This window comes from Octodon degus, unplaced genomic scaffold (assembly GCF_000260255.1).
Source record: "Octodon degus isolate 3935 unplaced genomic scaffold, OctDeg1.0 scaffold00090, whole genome shotgun sequence".
NCBI lineage: Eukaryota > Metazoa > Chordata > Mammalia > Rodentia > Octodontidae > Octodon > Octodon degus.
This window is the reverse complement of record NW_004524666.1, coordinates 6609682-6625859: the sequence shown is the minus strand read 5'-3', so window position 1 is coordinate 6625859 and position 16178 is coordinate 6609682. Positions and strand designations below refer to the sequence as shown.

General features: G+C 38.0%; 1 protein-coding gene and 1 non-coding gene across 2 annotated transcripts in view; one reads left to right on the top strand and one right to left on the bottom strand.

The window, feature by feature from the left end:
- Pdss2 (decaprenyl diphosphate synthase subunit 2) overlaps nt 1–16178 on the top strand; it is a 306086-nt gene that overhangs the window by 111039 nt on the left and 178869 nt on the right. The window contains exon 2 of the mRNA XM_023722321.1: nt 4338–4472. Within this exon, the coding sequence (XP_023578089.1) occupies nt 4338–4472 (135 nt within the window). The remainder of the gene's footprint in view (nt 1–4337; nt 4473–16178) is intronic.
- On the bottom strand, nt 6628–6750 carry LOC111818418. Its single transcript, XR_002822411.1, has one exon. It is a non-coding gene; the product is annotated as a U6atac minor spliceosomal RNA (small nuclear RNA).

Below are 16178 nucleotides of genomic sequence, written 5' to 3'. Positions count from 1 at the left end.
CCCCGGCATGCCGTGCTGGCCTTGCACCCAGGGGTGCTGAGGACTCGATTAAGACTGGGCATGGTGGTGCACATCTGTAATCCCAGCACTTGGGAGGCTGAAGACAGGAAGATCACTACAAGTCCGATCTACATAGTGAGACCCTGTACTAAATACTACATATTACTATATATATGTAAAGTGAACCAGAAAAAGAGACTGTTCATTTCCATATAAATTTCATAAAAATCAAGAAAGATAGTTAAAGGAAGAGAAGAAGATGATAGAACAAAACAGAAGTTAAGGTAAGAAACATAAACAGTAAAAACAAAAATTAAAAAACATGCCAGTCAGGGGCTGGTGAGATGGCTCAGTGGTCTAAAGCACCTACTTAGAACAAGCTTTGCAAAGCACAGGGACCACGGTTCAATCCCCCAGCACCACATGCCAGCCAGCCCCGCCCCCTGGTGGGCTGAGCTGGCCACACACACACACACACACACACACACACACACACATAAATAAATTAATTAATTTTTTAAAAAAAACCATGCCAGACAGACAGAAAAAGAAAAACAAATAACAAACAAAAAAGAAAAATAATGAAGTTCATCTGTTGTCCATAATTCTGCATCCAAGTCAGAGCCTAGAATGTGCTGCATAACCCTGTCAGAGTTACAGTAGGAGTTGTGCTGGGTATAGAACTAATCTTGCCCTCCAGATGTGGGGCTAGGACTGGTCTCTAGCTGGCATGTTCTGGATGTCCACTTCGCCTTACTGTTGTCGTCTCTACAGTGTTCTCCCAGTTGCTGTGGTGACCCCTGGAGAGGCCTGGGGTCACTCCCAAACTTGTGTACAGGTGGCTCCTCCTGGACCTTCCTGAGCTTTCTCTGTTCCACACCAGAGGTTCCTCTTATACATTGATTGTTGGGCAGGGGGAATGTCCTTGTTCCACCGTAGGCCAAGACTGCTTGCCTGTTATGCCACTGCGTGAAGGCCCCTCCTCTTGTCACAGACCAGAACCTTCCAGTCCTTTGTATTGAAAGCTAAGACTGGCTTTTGGTTGCCACTGGAGCAGTCTGGGTGACCCCTGGTCTTGCCTCTCAGAATTCCCCCAGTCTGCTTCCCAACTACCCCCACTCTACTGTGCCTCGATGGTTCTTCCCTCATTCCACTCCAGGACATTGTCAGTGAAGCGGCCCAGGACCATTCTGCTGCTGTGGCTCGTCCTGAATCCTTTGAAATGAAATGGTGTCCCCACCTGGCCCGCTTCTGTTCTGAGTGTCTGTCTGTAGCACCACTCTAGTTCACCTCCCTTCATTGCAGGCTCTGTGGGGCCCCATGGGAAAGAGGGTCTCTGATCTCGCTGCTGCTTCCCACTCCCTTTGCTCTCTGCTCTTTGCCACCACCATGAAAGGTCGCTCTCTGTCATGTTCCTCTCTGCCTTGGAGCCAGCTGAGTATGGAATGAAACTTCCACTGCGAGCTAAATAAACCTTTCTTTCCTTAATTTTGGATGTTGGGTATTTTGTCCCAGCAATAAAAGAAGAGTGAGACAGGATAAAAATAAGCAGTTAAAAAAACAGTAGCTGTTACTTTTCAGAGAACTCAAAGGTTTGTGTTATTTTGAAACTAATGAAAGTTTAAAAGCTGCCATTCTAGAGATTTCTTTTTGAAGACTTGAAAGAGATTTTTCTTTTTGAAATTAAAAAATCTTTTACAATTAATTTTATTGGTATACTTTTTATATACTTAATAGTCATACTCATTGTAGGGAATTTGTACCTGTACATAATACATATTGATTCTTCTTTATTTCCCTATTTCTCTCTCCTCCCTTCAACCCCTTTTCTCTTCCTTATTTACAAAAGCTTTGTTTCATTTTTTCCTATTTTATTTCTCCTTTTCCCTTCCTTTCTCCATACCCCTTCCCTTGTTCCCCTTCCAATTTGAACATTTTCTTCCTGCTTCCCCAATGTCTGTTATGTATTTTGGTCCTTATTTGTACTTCTGATTTCTCATAAAAAAGAAAATGTAATATTCAGATATGTATGTCTGATTTATTTCACTTAATAGTATGGTCTCAAGGTACATCCATTTACATAAAAGTGTCTCAAGTTTTTCCTTCTTTATGACAGGATAATATCCCACTACATATAAAAATCCTCATTTTCTTTGCCCAGTCATCCAATGATGGACATCTGGGCTGTTTTCAAGATTTAGCTATTTCAGATTGTGTTTTTATAAACATGGGTGTGCATATATTGTGGTATGATGCTTTTAGTTCTTCTGGGAAAATACCTAGGAGGGGAATAGCTGGGTCAATTCTGTGAGGACAGTCTCCATATTGATTTCCATAGTAGTGATACCAATTTTCACTCCCATCAGCAGTGGAGAAGAGTTCCTTCCTTCCCTTAGGCTCGCCAGCATTTGTTATTGCTTAGTTGCTTGATAAATTCCTTCTGGAGTGAGATATAATCTCAGGATAATTTTAATTTGCACTTCTCAAATGATCAGTGATGTTAATTTATTTGCCATTTGCACTTACTCATTTGAGAAGTGTCTGTTTATTTCAGATTCCCATTTTTGAATTGGGTCTACATCTGGGCAGGAGTCTGATTTTTTTGTGTGTTTTTTTATATATTCTAGATAATAATAAGCACTTGCCTTGCAAGTGCAGGGTCCTGGGTTCAATCCCTGGTACTGGAAAAAAAAAATAGTCCTCTGAGGAATAAGTAATGAAAAATTTTCCCACTCTGTTGATGATTTCTTTTGGCATGCAAAGATTTTTTTTCAGTAATAGATTAGCTCCTTTGGGGGTTATGCTAACTTAATTAACTTACATTGAAGCTGTGTGTGGCACACCTCTACATGCCCAGCACTCTGGAGAGGCTGAAGCGGGAGGACTGCCAGTTCAAGCCCAGCCTAAGCAACTGAATGACTTAGTAAGACATTGTCTCAAAATAATTTTAAAAAAAAAAAAAAAATAATAATAATAGAAAGAAAAGGCTGGGGCTAAAAAGAAAAAAAGGGTTAGGATGGCTCAATGAAGTCTTCATAATTCAATGAAGTATTAGCATACTGATTTTAATTTTGCTTTTTTTTTTAACCACATTCAAGAACTAAATTTACACATTTTTTTATTCATGCTATAATTTGGCCTTTTTCCTCCCTTTCATTGCCCCTCCTCTCTTTTTTCAAGTACTGGGGCTTGAACCCAGGGATTTCACATTCCCAGACCTTCCCATTTTTTATTTTGAGAAATTTAGTGATTTCATTTAGTTCTTGTATTACAACCATTTGCAATATATTAAACAGAAAATGTGGCTGAGTGTGGTGGCATATACTTGTAATCCCAGCACTCAACAGGCTGAGGCAGGAGAATCACTACAAATGCAGTGGCAGCCTGGGCTACATAGTGAGTTTGAGACCAGCCTGGAATATATAGAGAGACCTTGTCTTCATATTACCAAATAAATAACTAGAAAGAAATTCTGAGGGGCCAGGGAAATAGCTCAGTGGAATAAGTGCTTCTCTGGCAAGCGCAAGGTCCTGAGTTCAATCCCTGGTTCCGCAAAAACAAAAAACAAACAAACAAACAAAAAAAAAAAAAACCTTCCTCCTAGAAAGAAATTCTGTTCCTTTTGAAGTATTTCTCACCCTAGTTATAGCAAAAATCATAGAAATTAATTCCTTTTATATAAAAATAAAGATGTTCTAAATTAAAGCCCTTATTTGTATTACTGCTTTCCTTATGTACTAGGAAATAAGATTTTTGTTAGTAGCATTCATTTCCATTTATTTGAATGCATTTTTAAATCTTTAAGCCTTCTCTGAGCTTCTTTTCTATGTATGAAGACAGAGGTATTTTTAAACCACTCTCCTTTACCACTGTCATCACCAATATTATCATTTCATCCAAGATTTATAACTTTCATTTCACTTACTATCGACTACCACAAATCAGTTTAAAACTATGGCTTCCACTCATCAGAGGAAATGATTAAGATTACAAGGTAAAGGACAGTTTTATAGCTCAGTACTAGAATGCTTGCCTTTACCAGACCCTCCACATTATAGAATGAATGAATGAATGAATAAATGAATGAATGAATGAATGGTTATACAATAGGATGCAGATAGTGGGGAGACAAGACAGTGCAGGAACCAGATCATCAAGCCTCACAACATGAGGGTCACTTTAAGACCCCAAAAGTGGGCTCCTCTAGTTGTCTCCTGAAGTTATTAATTCCTCACATTAACTGTCTCCTCCCTCAACCCTATTTCTTTTCAGTAAGTCCAGTTGTCCAGTTTTAGAACTTTGTGCACTATTAACCATCTTTCTCTACTTGTTGGCAGGGGGTTTGTATACGAGAGCCGGCACAACCTGCAGTTGAGGGGCTTGGTGGTGCTACTGATCTCTAAAGCAGCTGGGCCTAGCAGCACAGACACTGTGTGTCAGAACTACGACATGGTCAGTGGGATCTACTCATGGTAAGAAGAAATTAGCCTGTAGCATTGTTCCTCTCCCTCTCTCTCTCTCTTCTTTCTTCTCTCTTTTCTCTGCTCTCTCTCTCTCGTGCTACTAGGGATTGAACTCAGGACCCCAGCCCTGTCACTGCTGTCTACATTGATCTTTTACTATATAGTGGTCAGTGGGAATCACTGTTTAGGTCTTTATCATTTGTTGATTCCATGATAGGTGAAAATATATGATAAATTTCCCCACACATGTGTATCAAATACTTTCATTTCTACTTGGGCAAAGGACTGAATTGGAAGAAGCAGAGAAGGAGGGCTGGGGTAGGTGTTAAAGAAAAAAGAATTATTATGATGTATTGTATACATGTACCAACTCTACACAATAAATGTGATCATTATGTATTACAAATGCGTACTGATTAAAAACATAAATTTATAAGTATATAAGTATGTATTGCTCATTTTTGCTCTATATGAAATGAAGTTAAAATTTTCAGTTTTATTTTATAAAAATCACTACATGTATTTTTAAGGATTTTTTTAAAATTAATTTTATTGAGAAAGAAATAGCAATGAGACAGTTTTAAAACAGGTTAGTAGGGCAGTTACAATAATTAATGCATTGCATATTGTTGTCTTCATAGTAGATATTCAGAGTATAAGATGCAAACATGATATCTTGTCTAAACACTTTTAGTATAAATCTTTCTTCTCATTGAACTAAGAGAAAGTAGCTATATATCCTATTTTGTGTATATGTATATACACACACACACACACACACACACACACACACACACAGCCAATAGAATACCCATCTCTGACAGGACTGAACTGGAGAGAGGGGATACAGTGGAAGGACCATTTTGTATTTGTATATACAGAATAGTTAGGATAGATGTATGGCTGCTTTCTCTTGGCTCAGTGAGAGGAAGATTTGTAGTAGTAGTATTTGGATGGGATGTCCTGGCTGCTTCTTGTGCTGTGGATAACCGCTGAGAAGATAACAATGTGCAATGATTAATTATTGAAAATGTCCTATTAATCAGCTTGGAAAGTATCTCATTGATATTTGTTTCTCAATAAAATAAATTAAAAAATAAAACATTATTTGGAGTGTAAATATATATATATTTTTTTTTCACTACAAAATGGACCTTCATTTATATCCCCCTTTTTTGTTTAGTTTTGTCAGAAATGGGTGTTCCATTGCCATTCAGATATTGTAGGTGCATGAATTCAGCAAAATAATTCAGTGTAGTCCAGTTGTTCATAATAGTAGTGGGTTATCCACGGAACTGGCAGTGTCAGAATGTGTTGACTTGAGGGCCAGGGAGATGGCTCAGTGGAATAAGTCTTCCTTGGCAAGCACAAGGGCCTGAGTTCAATCCCCGGTTCCATTAAAGAAAACGTAAATTCAAAGGCATACGTGCTAACTCTATTCTTAGGGCCCAGGGAGATAGCTCAGTAGAATAAACACTTCCGTAGCAAGAATTTGTTGACTTGAGCCTTTTACAGCTCCGCATATTAATATGACTTTACTTTTTATGCCTCGTGTTTATATTTTTCTGCTGGATGTTTAAGACCAAGATAAAGCAATATCTGTATAACAAAAAAATGTAACTTGTATCCCACAAGGTCAGTCAGATCCCCTCAGGATTTACCCTGAAACCATGTACAGCAGTTGGTAGATCTTTTGTCAGTGTCAGCCATGTGGATGAGTCACAGCCATTGCTTGACCAATTTGCTCTCTGTGAAAGCCTGAGAGAATGTTTTCTGTCTAGGTTACTCTCCTTAGGCCCACTGTACATTGCTGATCACTTTCCTCTGTAGCCCCATAATCTTCTAGAACAGAAAATTTGGGACACCACTGAGTTAAAGGATGTTATAATACAGGTTCTGTTATGTCCTGAGTCCTCACTGTCCTTGAAGGGCTAAGGCCAAAATATTGGCTGTCATTGTAGCCCTTCTTTTTCTCTTTAATTTTTTGGTCTGCAAAATTAAGTTGTTAATCCTCCAGAAGAGAAGCTTAATGATATTATTGCCCTATAACATGGGCATTTGAGCTTAACATCACTGTCTGAAGATCAAACACCTTAGACATAACGTGAAACAGATGTTTTCCAACAATTGTTGATATGCCAAACTTTAAATCCCTATAGAATGTGAAAAAAAGTGGTTAGATGCCATGAAGTAGGTGGCAATGCCTTAACCATATGCGTGTTGTCAGGCCCTCAGGCCTCTTCCATCCTTGTCACGGGGAGTACTAACCTCTCCTTTCATGCAACACTAAATATATTTTTAGTAACAGTGCATCAGCCATACTTTTTAGTCCTAGCAGTATGCTTGGCAATGGATAGAAGTGACAATGTTCAGGTGACTTGGCATGTTAAATTATAATCACCCTAAAAGCATGATGACAAGGAAGTTTTCCTCATAAAAGGAATGATTTCTAGAAATTTTGATTTATGGCTAATCAACTTTATTGATTTACTTGAAAAAGCAATCCACATTTTTTTTTAATTTTAAAGAGAAAAAATAAAACATAGTTTTAAAACAGGGTAATAAGGAACAATGGTTAATGTATTGTGTATTGTTATATTTAAATTAGTTACTCAGAATACAGTATATAGGCATATAACTGCCCAAACAGTATTAGCACAAACCTTTCTTTCCAATAAACTAAGAGAAATTAATATATAACTATCTTAATCTTTTTATATTCTTAGCAGTCTATCAGTGTGTTTTTCTATAATATTTAGAGATGTCTCTTCCTTGCCAGTTCTAATGTCTAGTGAGCTTTCCTCACTAACAAACAAGCAAAGAATGGTTACTGTCATGGCTCCAGATCACTTCTCTAGGCTCTGCCCTTCTGTAGACCTTTAACCATACAAGTGTCTTCCCTTGAAGGGCTATCTTGGGATCATTTTTTACTTTCTACCTATCCTGCAATTTATATTAGCTTTATATTTTTGGGTTACTAATCATTTTTTGGGACAATTATCTTATTTGATCCTTGTAATGCCATAGGTGAGAGTTATTTTACTCTTGTGACAACTGAGACTCCAAAACCTTGAGACTTCTCAGGTGATACAGCTAGAGAATGGGGAAAGTCAAGGCTCTAACTTGAAGCTCTTCTCTCTTTGAAATCTCATGTGTCTTTTCATCTTCCTATATCTTCCAAAGAAGTTATTTCTGTTGTAGATTTGACTAGTTAATCAAATTAATGTCCCAACAAAATTTCTTCTTATAAGAATATCTTTAAAGGGCGGCTGGGGAGATGGTTCAGGAGAATAAGTGCTTGCCTGGCAAGCACAAGGTCCTGAGTTCAATCCTCAGTTCCAAAAAAAAAATCTTTAAAAACATATCAGTGGAGGACCTGGGAAGATAGCTCAGTAGAATAAATGCTTGCCTGCAAAGTATAAGGGCCTGAGTTCAATTCCTGGTTCTGCCAAAAAAAAAAGGGGGGGTTGGGGCTGGTGAGATGGGCCAGTGGTCTAAAGCACCTACTTAGAACAAGCTTAGCAAAGCACAGGGACTGCGGTTCAATCCCCCAGCACCATATGCCAGCCAGCCCTGCCCCCTGGTGCACACACACACACACACACACACACACACAAATAATTTAAAAAAAAAAAAAACTATCAGTGGAAAACAGCTTGGAAAATCTTTAGTACATATACACATTTCCTAATTCCTTTAATTCAAAAGCTATTGAATTAGAACTCAAAATTTTATGATATAGATTTTGTAGGAGACTTAAGGTTAAGTTCGGTTGAGATTACTAGAGAAAATCCAGAGTGAATACTAATATTCCATTAGTCCCTGGATAGCAAGTGAACCTAACCACATGTCTCTCTTTCCAGTTAGGAATTCCATTGATTTTTCAGCTTGCTGACTTTGGCCCTCCCTTGTCAATCATCTGTATGTAATTTGGGTAATTACACATACATAATGAACACCAGCTGTATTTTATTTTAATAACCCTTGCAAAGTACTACTTGATACATGGTTGGTGTTTGATATTTATTTGTTGCCTAAGTGAATCATTCTAGTTTTGCAGAAGAGATAGCTATTGCTGAAGTTAAAATTTGTCTTAAAATCTTCTAGGTGGGAAGTGTTTGGATTAATGTCCTGTTTTTATGCAGCCATTCTACAATTCAGAAGTTAGTATCTGTACATGCTGTATCATCATGTTACTTTATATTTGTAATTTCTCACCTAACAAACAACTGCATTGTTTCTGGTCCTTCCTATAATATATTTGGTAGATGGTCAGTGTAATGTTAGCAGTCTGAGTAAAAGAACTTTGGGAGTAGGTACACATTATAAGTATAAAAACTTTCCAAATAGCATAAGTAGGTTTTATATTCACATATGTAAAATTCACAAATACTTTTAGGGTTTAATTCTGTTACATAGTTCCAGGCTATTTTCTGTAATCAAACTTGATCTAATAGTAAGTCATTGGTATGTTGGAGTGTCTTACATGCTTCTTAATGTGAAAAGGTCATTATTTGTTATACTTCTTTCAGAAGTCATTAATTTATTTCTCTACACTGCAGTCTTTTGTCTGGCCTCTGCTTCATTAATTGTTCAAATATAACTCTTGCTGGAGGCTTGTACCTGAAATGCCTCAGTGAATTATTTAACATTTGAGAGAAATAGTGATTTTGGGACTTTGTCATGTACCTCCATACTACTGGGATTTAGGTTGTTGTTGGTGTTCTCTCATAAACCTGACTTTGATGTCAGTTAATGGGACCTGAGTAAATCACCTAAGGGACCAACACTGAGTGAGGTGATCTATTTCATTTGGCCTAAGGGCATAACTGGTGCTGTGGGTATGTCTAGTGAACCCATCACATAATGGCCAAGAGAGGCAGAAGTTAGGCAAAGCTAAGAACTGCACTTGGAAAAACGGAAGAGATGCTTTTATAAACATGCACAAAAAATATCCACCATAGATTCCAGCCAGTGCCCAGGCCATTGTGTGAGTGAGGCTTCCCAGGGACCTCTGGATCCTCATTCCAGCCAGCACCCAAGCCTGGCATGTGAGTGGGGCTGCCTGGGTCCCTCCAGATCCTCATTCTAGCTAGCTTTCAGGCCTGGTGTATGTGTGGGACCACTCATTGGCCCACCGAATCCTCATTTGAGCCAGCACCCAGGCCAGGCCAGGTGTATGTGGACCCCTGCAGAAGAATCCCCTGCAGAGAGGCTAGAGGCAAGACCCATCCAGCTAATCTAGGAGCAGAACATCTTGCCAGAGTGGAAGAGTGGGTTGACTTCCAAGTGCTGCAACAGGAAGAAGTGGAGCACAGCAGCCAGACCCAAGTCACACTCACCTGGACGAGTTTGAACTGTAGATCTGGATCTGCTGCTTAGGTAATAACTGTACCAAATCTCTACACCAAAGGTCAGAAGACAGTGCTATACAATATGACAAAGAGAAGGGACAAAAATGCATTCTCAGGCCCTGAGCCCACCCAAAATAAATGCAGGGGACAATAGCATAGAAGAAATTGAAAATCACACACCTGATATCTCTGAAATAATAGTGTCTGAAGTAAAGAAACAACTGCAAAAAGGTATAGAAAAAATCATCAGAAATAATCCCTGAAGTAAAAAAAGAAACACCTATAGTGAAAGAATTACTAAGTGCTTCTAAAGAAGACAGTGATAAAAAAAAAAATAGAGAATAGAAAAATGATGGAATCCTTGAATGAGCAATATAGGAAAGAAATAAAATGCATGAAGCAGATTCAAAGAGATATACAGGAAATTAAAACCTTAATCACAAGCTGGCAAAACTGAATGAAAGTGAAAATAGACTTTCAAACCTTGAAGACACTGTTGCAGCTAGTGATAAGGTAAGAAAAGATCTCTTAAAAACAACTAGGATGCAGGAAAAAAATAATTCAGCATCTGCAAGACAATGCAAAGATGAATAACCTAAGACTAATAGGCATCAATGAGAAAGAAGGAATCAGTACAAATGATATAAAAAGAATATGGGCAGAAGTAATAGCAGAAAACTTCCCAAATATGGGACAGCAATCAGACATTCAGGTAACTGAAGCATATAGAACTCCAAATAACATCCACCCAATTAAAACCACACCCAGACATATAATAATCAAGATCCCAGAAATTCAGCACAGGAACAAAATAGTAAAAGCTGCTAGAGAAAAGAAACAGGTCACATTTAAAGGAAAAACCATCAGAATAACTGCAGATTTCTCTTCATAAACCATCAAGTCAAGAAGAGCGTGGAGCAAAGTACTACAAGTCTTTCAAGAAAACAAATTCCAACCCAGACTGATATACCTTGCAAAACTCTCTTTCAAGTTTAATGGAGAAGTGAAGTACTTCCTTGACAAAGAACAACTGAAGAGGGGCTGGTGAGATGGCTCAGTGGTCTAAAGCACCTACTTAGAACAAGCTTAGCAAAGCACAGGGACCACGGTTCGATCCCCCAGCACCACATGCCAGCCAGCCCCACCCCCTGGTGGGCTGATCTGGCCACACACACACACACACACACACACACACTAAATAAATAAATAAACTTTAAAAAAAAATGTTCTTTAAAAAAAAAGAACAACTGAAGAATTTCATGATGAAAAAGCCAACCCTACACAGACTACTAAAAAATATTCTAGAGCGGAATCCAAATGACCACAACTCCATGAGTGAGAATGGAAAGAACCCACCAAATAGGGCAAACAGTTAAGCACAGGAGAAAAAAAAGTATACAACGGCAGGTAAATAACATTTCAAACATAAATCGGTACATCTCAATTATAGCCATCAATGTAAATGGACTCAATTCACCAATTGAAAGAAATAGACTGGCAGAGTAGATTAGGAAGCAAAATCCAACATTATGCTGTGCAAGACTTCATCTATCAATTGATTGGGTTATCTTCAAAGTTTTGGGGGCCTGCCCCTTAGCTCAGTTCTTTAAGTGGCTGCTTCAACAAAGCAGTCAGGCTCAGGTTGCTGTGGTTCGATCCCCACAACTCAAGCCAGCCAGTCATGCCTTGAAGGCATTCGGAGCAAAGTTTTGTCCAGCTGGTAATTTCAGTAGTTCTATGATATGCGCTTCAGGAATAAATAATGCTTTGTCCTGGCTTTATGGCTAACTCACTTAGAAATAAATTTTCTGCAAGATTAGAATTCAGTGTATATACTGCCAAAGTCCTTGTCAATTTGAATGTGGGGAAATTAGAGAAATCATATACTAAAAAAAAAAAAAAAAGTAAAGGTATTTTATACTATACATCTTACTTTTGGAATACATCTATAAAATGTGTGTACATTATTCTCAAATTCTGTAATTATTTTTTTAAAAAGTCATTTAAATCACATTCCCATTGTTAAATGATAAATTATCTTCTAATTCTAGAGAAGTATGTAAGAAAACTAAGAAATCTTATCGGTAAATATTGCTTTTTTTGGTTATGGTCTAGATATTTCTTTAAAATAGGTATTTAATTGATAGGTCTTCATTTGGCCTCCGATCTCCTTCTTGATTTTGAATTTTTTTTGTTTTAATGTTTAGGTTTGGATTTTGGTTATGTAGCTTTTGCTGTTTTTAATGTGAAAATATGTTCTCTTGTATTTATCATTCTTCTGTTTTCAACACCTCTATGGTCTGGAATTTCACACTTCTTTTTATTTGTTAAATCCTAAAATCCTATAAGTAGGTTTCAGACCAGTGTTCTTGATCCTTCATTTTGTTTTTTAATTCAGTGAGACTTTTTGATGTGTATATGTGACATGCACAATCTTTACTGTTCTTTGTCATCAATTGTATGAAAGGTATGAACATAATACATTTTATTTTATATAAGAATAAAATTAAATAAAAATATCCACCATAGCCAAGACTATGGACTTTGGATTTATTACATCAACAAGTCTTCTAAAAAAAAATGATTGTAAAGCCAGTGAAAACAGTAGTACAAGATTCACATGTATCTTTACCCATAATTGATAAAATTTATACAACAGTCCATCCTACTGGTGATAGAATATTTTGGCATATATATAAGACTGATCATTAACAGATCTATACAGCAGATAATTTAAAAAATAGACTTTCTGAATATAACATAAGTGTTAAGTTTAAAGAAATGTGGGTGAATATTTTGACTAAAGGTTTAGCTTTCTCAACAGTTTTATAAGAACTGACTCAATTTATTCTCATCTAACTGACTACAAACTGAATATATTTTCCCTCTACCTTCATTCCTTGAAATTTCCAAATGCCTGAACTATAGCAGAAGAGACCAAAGCAAATATAACAAACACATTTTCTTTTGTTCCTGAGTACTTAGCTGGACTACATTTCCCAGCTTTCTTGGAGTTAGCTAGATCATATTACTGAGACCTTGCCAACAGAGTATGAGCAGAAGTTGTATTTTCTATTGCCTGTCTACAAAAATCTTGCATTTGTATTTCTCCTTAGGCAGATGATCTTGAAGGTGGCCCATTCAAGATGAAAGATGCTTATATCCCTAAATCATTCTTGGAAGGGAACTACCTGTCCATCAGGATCATCTGTGTCAATTTGATGTTTGACAGGGAAAGTCTTTTTGTTAAGCCACTTAAATTTTAAGTTCAGGCCAGGTGTGGTGGTACACTTCTATCACTCCAGCACTCTAGGAAGCTGAGGCAGAAGGATCACAAATGTCAGCCCAACCAGGGCAACTTACCAACTTAGCAAGACTTTGTGTCAATATAAAAAAATACAAAGGGCTTAGGGATTAATCCCTACTAGGGGGTTTAATCTCTTTAACAGCAGTAAATTTTATCTTATTATATCCCCCATTTCCCTGTCAATTTGGTAATCTTTGATTATTCCCACTTTTTTGCCCTCTCGAGTTTTTTCAGGTCTCCCTTTCTTTCAGTCTGTTTCTGCTCTCCAGTTCAGGTCTTTGTTACATCATGTGTTGACTTTAATGGTAGCTGTCTTTCTGGTCTCCTTGTCTTTACGTGCACTTCTTTCCAGTTTTACCTCTCAGGTCTTGCCTAATTGAACACCCTAAAATCTGACCTTGATCACTTATTAAATATTTATTAAGCATTTATTAGGTTTAGACCAATTATTGCAGCTCTGCCTATGGCAGGCTATGTAAGCTGAACATTGACAGCATAGTGTTGCTCTCAGTGATCTTAGCATTGAGGCATGGAATATACGAGTTTTCAACACCTGTAATACAATGCTACAGAGTATAACCAGCTCTGTGGAAGAACTAAGGATAATGAGAGTCAAAAAAGAACTTTTTAATGGGGACCTTTTGGGTCTTACAAAGGAGACTTACTAGTGAACTTTGAAGATAACTAGGAAGTCATCAGGCATAGGAAAACAGATGAGTGAAGCTTGGTTGTGTTCTAGGTGGAGGAGGCAAAGACCTGGCTGACCAAGGCTGTGGGATGCGGAAGTACCTATCTGTGCCTAGAGCAGTGTGCGCTTTGTAATAGGCACTTAGTCCCACTGTTACATGAACATAAGAATTTGCAAAATAGATTAGCATTGTTATTTGTATAGGTATTAGAGATCACATTGTGATCACATTCTAAAGAACTTGTATAATAAGGAATAGAAATAAAGAGATGAGGTGCAAAAGAAGGGCAGGAGGCAGAATGTGAAGGGCCCTAGGGATTGAGGCTGTATCTTGGAGAAAGAGATGGAAACCATCCAAGAGGCAGTTGAGTAAACTTAGAGTGTGCACACAGACTTGCACCACAGACTCACTGACTCGGTGTGTACATCGAAGGGTGGTTCTGTGATTTCAGTGAACAAGAACTGGGGGTAGGGAAAGGATGAGATCTAGAGCACTTGCCTTCACATGTGCATGGCCTGAGCTCAATCTCCAGCCCTGAAAAAGAAAGGAAAAAAAGAATTAAATAAATGAATAAAGTAATGCATGGATCACATTAATATATCTATGCTGTAGAATATCCTATTTCATGGGGGAACAGTAAAGTATTCATTATGTTAAAGTAATGCATAGATCACATCAGTATGTCTGTGCTGTAGAATATACTATAGCATGGGGACATTGCCACTTCCACTTGTTTGTAAAATGACTGTAACTGAGCGCCAAGAGACAGAGAACCAACAGAGAGTTACTGAAGTAGTCTAGGCAAGAGTTGAGAGGAAGAATAGAGACCTGGAGGGGCTCTGGAGTTGTTGCTCAAGTACTTGGTTAAACATTCATGGACCCATATTCAAACTTATTAGATGTTGTTGCCTTTTTCCTGCCAGCAATTCCCAGTCTGTTCCAGGGTTAAAGGTATATCTGGGTGTTCGGTTGAACCAAAGATCCTGTGGTCAAATAAACATGGGTATGCTGGGTAAGAAGCAGAGTTAAAAATATTTCTTCATTTCAGAATTCTCAGGATGAGTTGTGCACATACAGTACCCAGTATGAAGCTCTAAGAAGAGATACCCTTTCCAGTTGCTGAGTTGCAGAACCCTTTTAACTGTTCAGCAGAACATCTTATAAAATGCTGCAAATGTTTTGTAAATGTTACTCTATTTCAAGATGACTGACTTTGAATTCCAATGGGAATTTTTATTTTAATTTTTTTTCCTTTTTATTTATTGGATACAGGGTCTCACTACACAGTTCAGACTTGTAACAATCCTCCTGTCTCAGATTCCCTAGCGCTGGGATTACAAGTGTGCACCACCACAACTGGTCCTGGGGCCAGCATGGCACACCTAGGGTTTCACGCCGTCCCAGCATGTGGTACCAGGAATTGAACTTGAATCTTTGTGCCTGCCAGGCAGGTGCGTAGACCACTGAGCTATCTCCCTGCCCCACAGTGGGAATTCTAGGAGGCAAAAATATAATCTGACCAATGAAAAAACTGGGGCTTAGAAAAGTGAAATAATTTTTTAAGGTCACATCAGTGTTACCAAATAGGGAAAGAAACATATATCTTCTTGGTTGTAAATTACTTGAGTTCAGATTCTTATTCTGTCACTAGTTATGTGACCTTAGACAAGTTAGGTAATCTCTCTGTGCTCCATTGGGTTGATTAAAGAAGGTAACATATATAAAACCTTATACATAGAATGTGTTTCGCGGGTGTTGTCTCATCATTAAGGGCTCCTATCATGCTGCTTTATGCCCTTTATCAGATTGATCATTCTTTCAGTGCAGCCATTTAGCTTTGTACACCTTTGTATTTCACCAGTGCCTTGGACAGAGTGTTCATTTAATCTTTGTTTGGTTGACTTGATCTTCAATATAGCAGATGTTGTATGTGAAAGCAAACATTTGAAGCACACTTTTTACCTTTTGGACAAACAAACCTTGTATTATGTAATATAATATGTAATGTGACATTTAAAGAAAGGAAAAGTAGCCTGGTGTGGTGGCACATGCCTGTAATCCTGCCACCTGGGAGGCTGAGGCAGGAAGATCGCTGTGAGTTTGAGGCCAGTCTGGGCTACATAATGAGTTCAAGGCCAGCCTGAAATACATAGCAAGACCTGTCTCAAAAACAAAAAGAGGGGCCAGGGAAATGGCTCAGTGGAATAAGCACTTCCCTGGCAAGCGCAAGGGCTTGAGTTCAATCCCCATTTCTAAAAAAAAAAAAAAACAAACAAAAAAAAACACCAGAATCATAGCAACAAAAATCTTTTTTTTTCTTCAAAGTTTTATTGATAAACAGATAGCAATGAGACAGTTTCAAATC